Source organism: Python bivittatus, unplaced genomic scaffold (assembly GCF_059951505.1).
Source record: "Python bivittatus isolate LINGU-HERP-01145 unplaced genomic scaffold, Pbiv_v1 ctg000070_np1212, whole genome shotgun sequence".
Lineage (NCBI taxonomy): Eukaryota > Metazoa > Chordata > Lepidosauria > Squamata > Pythonidae > Python > Python bivittatus.
In genome coordinates this window covers 51185417-51198128 of record NW_028277034.1, presented here as the reverse complement: position 1 = coordinate 51198128, position 12712 = coordinate 51185417, and the positions used below count along the sequence as shown (strand labels likewise).

General features: G+C 45.2%; 2 protein-coding genes across 3 annotated transcripts in view; one reads left to right on the top strand and one right to left on the bottom strand.

The window, feature by feature from the left end:
• The first annotated feature begins 1047 nt into the window (after positions 1–1047).
• On the top strand, positions 1048–5423 carry STBD1 (starch binding domain 1). 2 transcript variants are annotated; one of them, XM_007442525.4, is made up of 2 exons: positions 1048–1195; positions 4281–5423. In XM_007442525.4, the coding sequence occupies exons 1-2, from the start codon at positions 1126–1128 to the stop codon at positions 5024–5026; spliced, it is 816 nt and encodes a 271-aa protein (XP_007442587.1). In that variant the 5' UTR covers positions 1048–1125; the 3' UTR covers positions 5027–5423. The 2 variants fall into 2 exon arrangements, with proteins under 2 accessions (XP_007442587.1, XP_087989283.1); XM_088133157.1 differs by lacking the exon at positions 1048–1195 and adding an exon at positions 1595–1863.
• A 5784-nt stretch (positions 5424–11207) lies between these two features.
• The window catches only part of CCDC158 (coiled-coil domain containing 158), a 46056-nt gene continuing 44551 nt past the window's right edge, over positions 11208–12712 (bottom strand). The window contains exon 25 of the mRNA XM_088133252.1: positions 11208–11404. Within this exon, the coding sequence (XP_087989378.1) occupies positions 11328–11404 (77 nt within the window). The 3' untranslated portion in view covers positions 11208–11327. The remainder of the gene's footprint in view (positions 11405–12712) is intronic.

Sequence of the window (12712 nt, the reverse complement as noted above, 5' to 3'; positions counted from 1 at the left end):
AAAGATCTGTAAATCAAGGCAACTTTTATCATAGTTAAAATGCCATGCTGTATTTTGAATCTAACACTTCAGCTTCATTCTCTCTGATACTCCTGGACTGTATCAAATCAAACAGCAGAAGCTGGCACAACATGCATCACAGCCTGTTTCCTTGAAGTCTCCCATCCATGTGCTAAACCAGGCTTGGTCCTGCTTAGCTTCCATGCTCAGATGAAGTTAGCTAACTCTTAGCACCTGCTAAGACTCAGTACTTCTAATTAGGTTACTAAAGGTGGCAAGAAGCTCTTTTGACTGCAGTCCTGCATATAATTAAAAAGAAATAAATTAGTTGAAGCTCCCAAGTGTGTAAACTGTTATTAAGCTTTAATTGTGGCTAAGGTACCAGTCCTAACAGGTCTAGAACTTAGATTCCTTTCACGTTCCTGCCTCAAGAAGGTTCTGCAACAGTGTTTCTCAGTCTCAGCGACTTTAAGACCCGTGGAGCATGCTGGCTGGGGAATTCTGGGAGTTGAAGGCCAGGGGTCTTAAAGTCGCTGAGATTGAGAAACACTGCTCCATGAGATCTCTCCAATGACTACAAACTCTATTTCATGCAAGCCTTTTTCCCTCATCTTTGCCAACTCAACTTCCGTTTTTCTAGTCCCCCCCCTCCCCATCAAAACTGACCATTGTAATCTCGCCTCTGGCCTTTATGCCCTCTGTCTTTCGGAGGGCAAGTCTATCCAGGACGCTATCGGAGCTTGGCTGCAAAGCTCCAGGTGGCCACGAGGGGGCAGCCATGGCGTCGCGTCTGCGGTAACTTCCCTGCCCTTTCGGGGCGGTCCAGATGTGGAGGGGGGACAAGAAGGTCCCCATCTTCTGCTAGGGAAGCCCCTGCTCAGCGTTTGCGAGAAACGAAGTGCTGGGTTCCTTCCCTGGAACCAGCCGCTCTATTTTCTGTCCCCTTCCGAGCCCTTAAGGCAGGGTTCCTCAACCTCAGCAACTTTAAGATGGGTGGACTTCAACTCCCAGAATTCCCCAGCCAGCATGGGAGTTGAAGTCCACCCATCTTAAAGTTGCTGAGGTTGAGGAACCCTGCCTTAATCCGTCGGACTCCAGGGACCGCCTCTGCCTCGACGAAGGAGAATGCCTCGACGTTCAAGAGCAAAGGCGAGGTTGCGCGCAGCGGCCCACGCTCCGCAAGGCTGCAAGTCCGGTAACCCTCGCGCCGGGCGGGCGTGGCGCAAAGTTGCTTTGGGTGGCTCGGAGCTGCGCTTTTCTGCCTCTGCTGTGATTTTCTCCGGTCGAGGGCTTTGGGGGGGGTGTGCGCGCGGCGTGTCATCGGCCCCCGGGAGCCTGCCCAAGCGCTAACCGAAAGGAAGCGAGCGCCATCCGCTCCCTCGCAACAATGTTAAGATGCAGCCCGCGGCTGCTTTCGCTTTGGTGCTGCAAGGAGGGGCGCGTCCGGATCAAAGTTTGCCCTCCGCTCTCGAGCCCGCAACTCGGGCGGCCGGTCCGGCAGCGACGGGGCGCCCCCCGCTTCCCCCAGCCGGGCGCGAGGCTCCTCCCCGGCCTGGGCAGGTGCCTGACTCGCTCCCGACGCCCATATAAGGCGCCTGGGCGGGAGGGCGCGGCCCTTCCTCGCTCGGGCTCCGCGCTGCGCCCCGAGCGCTCGCTGCTCCCGCTGCAGCTCCAGCCGCCGCCCGGCCATGGCCTGGCTCTGGGCAGAGGGCGAGGACGCCGGACCCCTGGCCGGGCTGTGGCAGGCCTTGCTGGCGGCGTTGGCGGCCGCCCTCATGAGCTGGCTGTGGTACGGAGGCGGGGGCGGCGACGGCCAGCAGGAGGTGGTCGAGGAGCCCACGGGGGAGACGCGCGGAGCCAGAGGTACCGCCCGCGCGCCTGCCCTTCCAAGCCGGGATTCCGGGCTTCTTCGCCCCTTCCTCGCCCGCTTGAGCTTCCCTAGCGCAGCCCTTCCCTTTCTGCTGCCCCGCTTGTTCTGGGACCAGCGCCCCAGGCATCCCCGCCCCGCCGGGCGAAGGGGCTCCGCGCCAGGACCGCCTGCGCCTTCGCGCGCCACTGGCCTTCGGGAGAAGGGCGCGCGCCCTGCAGGCGTGTGCGGGCGGCCGCCTGCGTCACTTTCTGCCTTCTCCCTGCTGCCGTCTCGCTCCGAACGGTCTGGGAGCGCAATTGGATTCCCTCCCCCCCAAAAAACCGTGCGGGGTGGGGGGAACGCCCTCGCCTTCGCCTCGGGCGGGCGGCCCCGGGCGCAGCTTAATCGGGTCAGGCGAACGCTTGCTAAAAATATTCGTGCTAAGCTGGGGACGGGGGGGGGGGCGCTTAGTGTGTGGCGCAAACCCTGCTGTTTAATAGGTGGTGCAAACTATGTTTAAGGTCAGAAAAAATGGAAGTGGTTAATTTGGCCACCAGTGCGTTGTAAGAACGCAGCCAGAATGGGCGACGTTAAACGTGGAAAATTTTAAACATCTGTATTGCGGGTGCGGGGGGGGGCAGGATGGAGAGGGACCCTGCCGCTGACATCTCTGTTGGTAATAAATCGATGCAGCTTCTACAGTACGGAAGCAGAGGGCAGAAGGACTTCTGAGAACTAACTTCCTCAATATTTTTCGTAATAGTTGCTGAGACACTGTAATAGGGGGTGGGTGTCCTCAGTCACTTTGGGTCTCCATCCAAAAGCACGTTGGCTCATCTGGCCCTTGCATTGCCCCATTTGTGCACGTGGTAGAGAACTACACAACCGGATCTCTTGTACAAGATTGCACACTCCCAATTCTCCTTGGAGGGAGCACCCACCTCTATCCCTTCAAAATTCTTCATCTTCTAGAGCACTCTTTGGATGGGCCACCCAAACCCATGCGGTTTGCTGATTGTAATATTGCAGACATGCTTGTGAGAATGTTCACATTGCCTGGGGTGAAGCTGCAGCCGGCATTTTGTAGGGAAGGCTTGGGGAAAAGATGAGAGAAATTGCATGCAGACATCTGAGCTTCAGAGGATATCTCCCCCCCCCCCCACCCCTGTGCTTGCTCTTGGCAAGCGTAGGAACGATTAGATGGGTGGACTGGGCCTGAAACAGGCAGCTAGAAGGCCTTTGGCTAGCCTGTTCAGTGGTGCTTTGGCAGGGCTCTTGTAACTATAGAAGGGCAAGTATGCAAAATATCATCTTAGTCTGTGCGACCTTTGTGTGGACCACAGAGCACAGCGCGCTCATCAGTTCTGCAGGCCCCACAGGAATCCTCAGCATTTGGGCCTGTCTTTGCCTGATAGATGGACAGGCAACACAAGCTGGGCTGCAGCTATTTTTAGCTTCCATGTGCCAGTGCCCTGCTAGCCGTTACACTTATTCATGGCAGAGCGGAACGAGAGCCTCATTCTAAAAGTTAACAGGGCCCACATCAATCAGATGCAAGCATGTGGTGGGGGGAAATGTTTATTGCAAATTTAAAAATGAAGTGATGCAAGAAAAGAAGGCCAAAAACAGGAAAAGGGCAATAAATGCTGATAAATAACTGTTCAGTAAAGATAGTAATCGCCCGCGATTTGATTGCTTGTATTCTTGCCGTGGCCAATCTTGTAATTTGGCCAGCTTGGTGAAAGGGAAAAAGGGTGGGCTCTAATTAAACAATGGTCAACAATCTCTCCTTGGTATTTCGGCTATTGTGAAGCCTTAACTTCACAATAGGCTCTCGTTTGCCAGCTGGCTTGGAGTACAGTTTGGCATCTGGCAGCCTGGAAGGGTGTGGAACTCTAGCAGCCCTTTGCGAGGGCTGGTGGCATTTGCAAGACTATTTTTGCAGCTTTCCTCCTGTGCGTTTTGTCTAGTGTTCATCTTACAGTTTCAGTCAGATCTGGAAAGTAGCTGTGAAGTTGCTATTGCCTGCTCACTAACGTACCGTCAAGAAGCATTTCACCTGGAAACAATTCCCAAGCACTTTCATTCAAGCTTATAATTCAAGTTTTTATTATTATTTACGCTCGCACTTACAGTGCATTCTACAGATAGAAAGGGCAAAAGGTGCTGACAGTGGGGTAGGGAATCTTGGTAAGGATTTTGCTGATAGACAGGGAGCTCTCATGGATACCAGTTGCCACTGAGCACAAAAATCAAATTTGTATTGAAGAGTTACATTTCAGGAGAAAAAGTACTGTTTGGGTGGGATTAAATCATCAGTAAGCACATTTTCCTTGCTTTAAAGATTTGTTGTGTGGTACACAAATTATAACACATACAAGGAACTTATTGCTGAGTCCTTCATGGCTAACATAATATCCTTTCTCTTTAGAACCATTTCAGAAAACCGATGAATGTGTCCTTTCGGAAACAGAGCCAGCGGATGTATCCAGCCCACAGAAGCCAATAGAGAACCAATTAACACCCCCAGGAGAACGCCAGACCCCTGACATTTTCACAGAGCCTCCTGAAATAGAACCAGTGGTCAAAGAGCCTGTAATCCCATTAATGAACTATTCAGGATATCTAAGGAGCGAAGCATCTGGTCACCCTAACACAGCCTCTGAACCACCTCAAAGCCATGAAATTGAAGTGGACGATGGGAGGACTTCACCCGAAGCAGACAACTTTGGTGATAAGCCTGAGGAGAAACTCAAGGAAGACCTGTGTCCAGACACTCTGGATCACGAGGATCCTGAGACCACCTGGAAAACTAGTGCAGACGACATTGGCAACAAGGACTTGGAGCAAGCAAAGAGAATTGCAGCAGTGCCTCCCATGCCTCAGACTGTCCACGTGGTCTTTCGTGTCCACTACATCACTCATTCAGAAGCCCAGCTGATTGCAATCACAGGTGACCATGAGTGTCTAGGCCAGTGGCGCCATTATGTACCCCTCAGGTATGACAAAGATGGCTTCTGGTCAGACTCTGTGGTCCTACCGTTTGATACCAGAGTTGAGTGGAAGTTTGTATTAGTGGAGAACGGCAAGGTCGTGCGATGGGAAGAGTGCACCAACCGATTGCTAATAACGGAACATGAAGATCAGGTGGCTCATAAGTGGTGGGGGTATCATTGAACAGGGACTCCAGTTTTATTCCATTCATTCGTAGTTTATTTCTCTGTCTTTACCTAAGTGTCTTGGCGCACTTTTTTGCTGCGTGTTTTGCTAGAACTGCCTCATAGCCAGCCTATCTTCTGCTAGCCTAGGCTTTAAAAAAGGAACATGCTCTTCAAATAAAATCCGACCAAAATCTCCCTAATAGCAGGCAAGTTAGGCTCTCTAGTGGGCAGTGTTTCAAAATAAAAAGTTTTCAACGCTCAGTTTGACATTGTATTGTGTGAAGAGACAAGTGTATGAATCATGAGTGCTGGACTTAGGAAAGGAGTAGTTCAACTACTCTGTAACTGTATTAAAATGTTCTTGGTTTATTATGACTGCATCAGAAAGCAATAAAGATGGACTTTTACAATGATGGCTGGTCTTTATATTTTGAGTTCTAAAAAAAGAGGTGTTCTTGATTTAGCTGCATTTAATCTGAAAACCCCTCCCTTTGTGCATTGCTGGACAGCACAAATATCTGCAACTCCCTTGATCTTGGAAAGCTGGTCATTACTGGTTCTGTCCTGTGCACAGCATAGTCTTAGGTGTGGTATTAACTCGTTAAAATAGAGCATGTATGAAAGAGGCAGCTTCCAGTCTCAGAACAGCACTATTACCCCTGCTGCCCCCAGGTTCAAACATGGAGCCTCCTCTATTCATGGCGGCTCTTTGTATGATTTAAATCCCAACACTGTTAGGGAACTAAATTCCAGAGGCACTTCCATGATTATCCAGTCTTCCAGGCTCACTTACCTACGTACAATAAGTTAGAACAGAAATGTGATTTGATGTTGAGTTTAAATGCTTAGTACTATTACCCCTTCATGTGAAGAATGTGCTTAAGACATAAGTTAACTACTACAGTTATATGCAAGTTCTTCACTGAAATTCACAAGAAGCTTAAATTATTGCCTTGCTCAGGAGAAAAAAACAACTTTCACTTGGTGTCTGCTATACATGCCGAAAAGTTGTGTTAGAGAAACTAGTGGCTTCTTTTCAGTCAAGGGTAGTTGTGGGGTAGTTAAGACATGATGGAGCTGTTGTATTCCCCTTCAAGAAGGGGGAAAAAAAACATTTTAAATTTGAAGCTTTTTGAATTAAAATTGCATGGTTCAAGCTCAAAACAGGTACTCTAGCCATACCAAGTGTTTTGAGTGCAAGATTGCCCTGCTTCAAGTTTGGAAACCTATAATAGACCAGAGCTGAACCATTGGAAATAAGGTTGGAACACTCTCTTGCAACTGAAATATTTGTTGCACACCCATTAAACAAAGTCTGAACAGCACTTGAATTATTAGGGGCTACAGGAATGTGTATGTACATTGAAAAATGGCTCTTTTAAAAGATGAGTATAGGCTATGTCATCTTTTCAACATTTATATAAATATGTCAGCTGATACTTGTTATTATTTTGAATAGTAAATCAAAATTTTGAACAGGCTTCTTTCCCGTAAATCTAGAGAGTTCAAAATCTCTGCTCTCTATCTTTAGCTGTAAGTTGAATAAGAATGCTAAAATCCACTTCCTACACTTGTTTCCAATATGAGAGAACAATACAGGCTAAGTTGGACTTGTTCAAGAGCAGATTACTTGTATGTTCTAAACAAGTCATTTTCACAGAATATTTTCTTGGAAAGCTGTTGTGAAGAGAGGAGGAAAGACAAAAATACAGATTTTAAAATTAAATCAACGCACTAATAATATCATTCATGATTAGGTTGCGGGTTCCTGGTTTTCTTACTGAAAAGGTTAGAATGACAATTAGGCTGAATAATAGATTTCAAACAAAGTAAAACTGGATGTATTTTTAAAATAAATATAAATACTAAGTTTACTAAAAATAATTTGGTTATCTGTACAAGTATGTTGGCTTACAGTTAAGAACTATGATGAATCAGTGTCCTCTCCCAGATGCACTGAATTGAAGGAGGCTTTTCTCCTTTGTAAGTAAAAAAGCTAAATGGATCCTGAATATATTGACTTGCACTTTGGAAGGAAACTAAGATGCTATTCATGTACTTAGTAGTTGCGTGATCTTCCTACTTGTAATTTGAATTGGCACAAATGGGAATGGTGTGAGCGATGCTGTTTTCTCCACCACCCCCATTGGCATCCAAACATGGATTGAAATTCTTTCCCTGAAACTATTTAAAAAAAAAAAAAGCAAACTCTAAACGAGCCCTTACTTAAAATTCCTGATTAGCCATTTTAAAGCAGTAGACCAAATCCAGTTTGGCACTTATTTGGCACTTTATAATTCCTGTCTTTCTGGCTGTGACTTAGCTTTTCTTAATCTTGTCTCTCTTCGTTGCCTCTCTGTACAGAAGCACGTTGCTTTTTTATGTCCAGTGATCATAGAGCCATAGAATGTGAGGTCACTTGTAACTGTTTTAATATATAAATATATCTTTATGACCTGAGGAGTTGAATCTTATTAGTCTCTTAAAATATAAAACTGTAGAAGGGGCAGAAATGAAAAAGAACTCTGTATGTCCTTTTTATATGTTTAGTTATTACTGAAATGACAGCCATTGGTCTGTGTTTTGTGAATGGATTTCAGGGCATGTTGGAGGATTGTCTGGGAGTATTAGCTGCATCATGTAGCTGATTCAGGTAGACCCGTCTGCCTTTTGTTAGAGTAACTCATGGCCTGGTTCCTAGGGAGTTCATTTTTGCATTGATGGGTTGGGAACTTACTCTCAATTCATGAAGCAGAATTTAGCAGGTACCAGCAGAACAGAAGCCCAACCCCTGTTTCAAAATGTTGCACACTCAAGCAACACAGCCCTTCCTTTATAGCCCACACAGCTCTTGGATGGTAGCTTTGTGATGGTCTGGCCATAGAGTGAAAGACAGACATGAGTTATAGAGACCCAAATTCTCTCACAGTTGTGAGGAGTCCCATAAGGCTTATCTAAAATATTGGAAAAAAAGAATCAAATTCTTTTCTTTGGGTGTTGACTGTAGTGCCTTTCTATTTCTGTGGAGTTAATCTCATACTCTTTTGTGGGCTGAGGATAAGGTGCATGGAATGCTTCTAGCTACGTGTAAAATTTATTTAGAATTGATCAGGGCAATGGGCATGTTTGTTGAGCTTGGGTGAATGGAGGAAGCTCTAAATTGTACCTATCGTGAGGAAGATTGTGTGTGTGTGCGTGTGCATGTCTAAACCAGTAAGGACATGTCTTTGAAGGGAAAACTTGTATGCACATATAGATATTTGATTTAAATAACTTCAGATCAGTTTCTCAGAACTGCAGTGCAATTCACAACGTAGTGTTGTGGGGTATATGAGCAGACCATGAAATGCACCATGAGACTCTGTGAAGCAGGGCTGATCAACCAGGGGGCAACCAATAGGGGTTCTTTTTGCTATTAATAAAGTGATTAATAGTGATAACCAAACGTTTTTTCTCAGCAGTTGTGTTCCCAGCAAAGTTTGTCTCAAAATTGCACAAGAGGAGTGCTTGAAAAGCATTAATACTTTTGTTAGCACACAATACATTTCCTGCTGCTGGATTCTTGTTCAACCAATGATTAATATAATGCAGAGAGCCAGAGGAGTCAACAGTGAGGTCAAGGATCTGCTCTGTAGTTTGAGCTGCCTGGCCACACAGTCATTCTTTAACTAGGAGGCTTGCCTTATAACAGGGAGGTAGCAGAATGACTGTCTGCTTTCTCTTTCAGCAAGATGATTTCTCTGTTTTAAAGCAAATGAGCCCTATTTTGGGGTGTGCACCAAGTTTTAGGATGTATCCTTTCTTTACATGGGATGATAAATATGGATAAAATAGAAATCTGCAAGACAGAATCTAGGTTTTATATGCTTTTCATTTGCCTTTTTCATTATGAAAATAACACTGCTCTTGCTGTTAAGCATCTGTCTGCAACATCTAAAGAATACTTAAATCTTTTACAGAGATTTAATAATCAGATCCATGCTGGGAGAGCCTCTCCAAGCTGGACGGCCTATTTTCTGTATGACTCATCGGAAATTTAAATAGCCCTGCTTATTTCAGTTTCTTGGCTGAAACTGTTATAGCTCAATAGACAAACGGAGGAACGGGATGTCTTCTGAAACTGCAGCCATTTAATCGGATCTTATTTTGAATCTGCATCCAACCATTTTATGGGAGAACTGGAGCAAAGTAGGCCAATTGCAACCTCTATGGGCCTGAGACTTTCAGTTTGGGCGGGCAGTTAAGGTTTGGGCATGCAATAGCTTGCTTTCAATCATTTACAATTTGAGAATGTTATCAACACTACTTTCATCTTACAAAGTGATTAACCAATGCTTAGGATAAGAATGTTCCAATATTCTAAAAGGGAATATGTACTGAACGTTTTAAGCACACATACAGCACAGCAGAGAGAGAGGACTGCAGGAGAGACATGCACATAATACACCAGGCATGCAAAATGTTTTTGGATTTATTTTTAAACTACTGAAGACATTTAACATGCCAAGGTTTCTGCACTGATGCTTGAATAAATGGCTTGACTTTCATTAGTCTGCTTTTGCATGACAAACCAATCATGTAAATGGGGAAAAAGTACTGGAGTGAAAACTTTCACTAGGTGACTGTAATTATTGCAAGGATACTAGGGTTAACTTTATTCTACTGACTTGGAACTGAATTAAACTTGAGGCTGTGGCCTCCTGCCATCTGAAAAGGGACAGTTTACCTTAGGTGAGGTTTATAAAGATGCTGAGAGAGCTAACTAAGAGTCCAAAGTCTGAATAAGTACTGAGCGTACCTACATGTACCAAGAAGGTCTTTGCATGGAGAAAAAAAACAGATGAAATGTAAACCTTGATGGGTGAAGCAAGGAAGAATCTTCCCAGAGGTAGGGAACCTGCAGCCTAGATGATGACAGACTCAGTCATTTCATCTGCTAATTCTCCATGCTGGCTGGGACTAATGCTTGAAGTCCAGCAGCATTTGGAGGGCCATAAGATCTTGCCCTCCCCTGAAATTCTATGCTATTCCTGCAATAGCACAGAATCAAGTTGGAACTACAGCCACTGGATCACCAGATCTGGCTCCTTTCTTGAAACAGGCAATCTTCAAGTTACTGCTCAGCATCTTAACAGCAAAGACGAACAGAACCAAGCCCCTGAATGTAAGAGCTGCATGAGTGATCATCTTCCCGCTGATCACTGCCAAAATAGCAGTAATGAGGACAGGCTTTATGTCACTTCAGTGGCTGGGTGATGCTCTGAAGAAGCTTTTGCTTAATATAAGTTACATATCTTTGGGCTTCCAAAGTTTCCCTATACAACTTTCCCTCCAAAGTTTGGAAGGAAGAGAAAATCCTTTCTGCATCAAGGGAATGCCTACAAAATTATCCCAAACAGACTCTGGGGCAGCTACTGGAAGCAGCTTCTAGGCAAAACGGGGGTTGGACCACCTGTTACTAAACTCCAACTTCCATCAGATCTAGCTGGTGTGACCAATAGTGAGTATGTTGGGAACTGCAGTCCAACAGCTATGAAAGGGACATATGTGGACCACCTCTGGTGGTCACCTATACAGGATCAATGGTATAGTCACATGGTCCTTTCTATGACAGTGGCTAAAGGAGCTGCTGTTGCTATGTTCAAAACTCAGTGACATACCAAGGGTGGGAGCAGTCATCTCCAGGTGTAGGCAATGGGGATGCCTTGACTGAGGAGGCTATCTGGGGGATAAGCTACGAAAGTTGGGTCACTGCTGTTGGGTCACTGTTGGATCAGTGTAGAGAGTGAGTCGCACAGCAGCAAAGAAAAGAACTGTGCCTAGCATTGTCCCATTAACACTATCATGGTTGTATCTGACTCCTCAAAGGCAATTTGCAGTGCTTTTTTGCCTTCCTGAATAACAACTCATGATATTGCAAAGCTACAGGGACAAAATGACCACCCACAGTATCCGTTCTTTACCATACATGGCATTCTGCTAAACTGGATCATTGCACCTGCTTGAACTTGGCCACTGATCAGTTCCTGTCTTCCAGAGTTGATACATCTGAGTCAAACTGCAAATTCCTAAAATAATGAAGTGCATGATAGCAAAGGATGAATTCTCTCAGGACCTGCATCTGTTTTTGTGGCATCAGGTTTGTGTCAGTGAGAAGCTAACAGTCTTTGCCTGCTTTTTCTAAACAAAAGGACAGATTACAAAACTACGTCAACTTTTATTATTAACAAGAACAGGAGGCATGCAACATTCCATTCAGCCAGGTTCTGAATGACGTATCTAGATACATCTTGAGTTATTAAAAACCATACCCATTTTCATTTGGAAAGCTTCTTCTCTTTTTCCTTTGCTTGCTCTATTTTCTTTTCCTGACATCTGATCATTGTTGACATTGCTGGAAGTAACATGAAGGAAAGGAATGGTTGTTAACACCACATAGGTATGGAAGCAAAATGTCATCCCCTTCATGTCATAGCTTCTGAAACATGGTTTTTGTGGTAATTTTCCCAAGCTTGCTTTTAGCTCAGATGTGTTTTCATTGTGCACAAGCCGCCATCTTCATTTTGTTGACAACACCCTGTGGACACCCCTGATCTTGTGTCTGTGCATTAGACCCAACCTCATCTAAGGATTACATGGGTGGTATGATTTATCCTCACATCATCACAGCTTTGTGGCCTTTCTTCCCTAAGCACAGAGTGGGGAAGACTAGTCAACTAGTTCTCTGGCTCCTTGAAGTTCAAGCTAGGCACAGCCTCCAAGGAAATTATAGCTCGAAACAGCCAGGTTAACATGGGAAGAAGAAAGGCATCCAGCAAGTGTTTGTTCTAAATGGTTTAATGTCCCCTCTGATCAGATGTGATGGCTTTAAAGATGGATCTTCCATTATTGCAAGCCCTTTGTTTTTGGGTGCAATTCAAGGTGCTGGTGTCCACCTTTAAAGTCCTACCTGGTTTAAATCCTGGCTATCTGCAAGACCACCTGCTCCAAATAGAATACAGCCACCCAAGGTGGGCCAGTGGAGAGTGCTTGCTGAGGGTTCCCCCCCTCATGTGGGGCAATAGGAAAAGACTTGGAGGTGAGCACTCTGCAGGACCTCCTCTCCTGTGGAACACCCTTCTACCAGATGGAAGAGCTACCTCCCTACTTTTAATATTCAGGAAGGTTTTAAAAGCATGGCTTTTTCAAGAAGCATTTGGGGACTCAAGCAAAAATGGGTGTACATGGCACCACACCTTTATGATGATAATATCAGAATTGTTGATTGGATTTTACCACCTGATACCTTGACAATGTTTTGATTACTGTGTTAGGTATCTGCATGTTGATGCTTAAAGTCAGATGACATAAGTGGCATAAAAAGATTTGTAATAAATAAATACATAAATATCTGAAGCTGACTTTTGTCAGCTACAGGCAGAAGCCCCAGTGGCCCCTCTAATCAGAAGACAGGAACAGCAATTTTAGGAGGTGAGATGAAGCTCTTTTGTATTGTAAAAGCACCATGTATATTGATGGTGCTGCATTAATAGATAATCTGCCAAAAAGGCACAGTTGGAGCCAGCCTTTCCTATGGCAGTTGTGTCTACTGAAATTTGCTGCAATGGGAATTCTTCAGAAAGTGGAGGATTTCAATTTATCTTGTCTCCCAAAGCCAACAAACTTGTTTTTTAAATTATCAGGGTGATTTTCTGCTTCAGAC

What these genes read in the sequence shown, in the direction of transcription:
- STBD1 (XM_088133157.1), top strand. Translation starts at nt 1,689, where the DNA reads ATGGCCTGGCTCTGGGCAGAGGGCGAGGACGCCGGACCCCTGGCCGGG. An exon ending in GGAGACGCGCGGAGCCAGAG is followed by an intron (nt 1,864 to 4,280) that starts GTACCGCCCGCG and finishes CTTTCTCTTTAG; the next exon opens with AACCATTTCAGAAAACCGAT.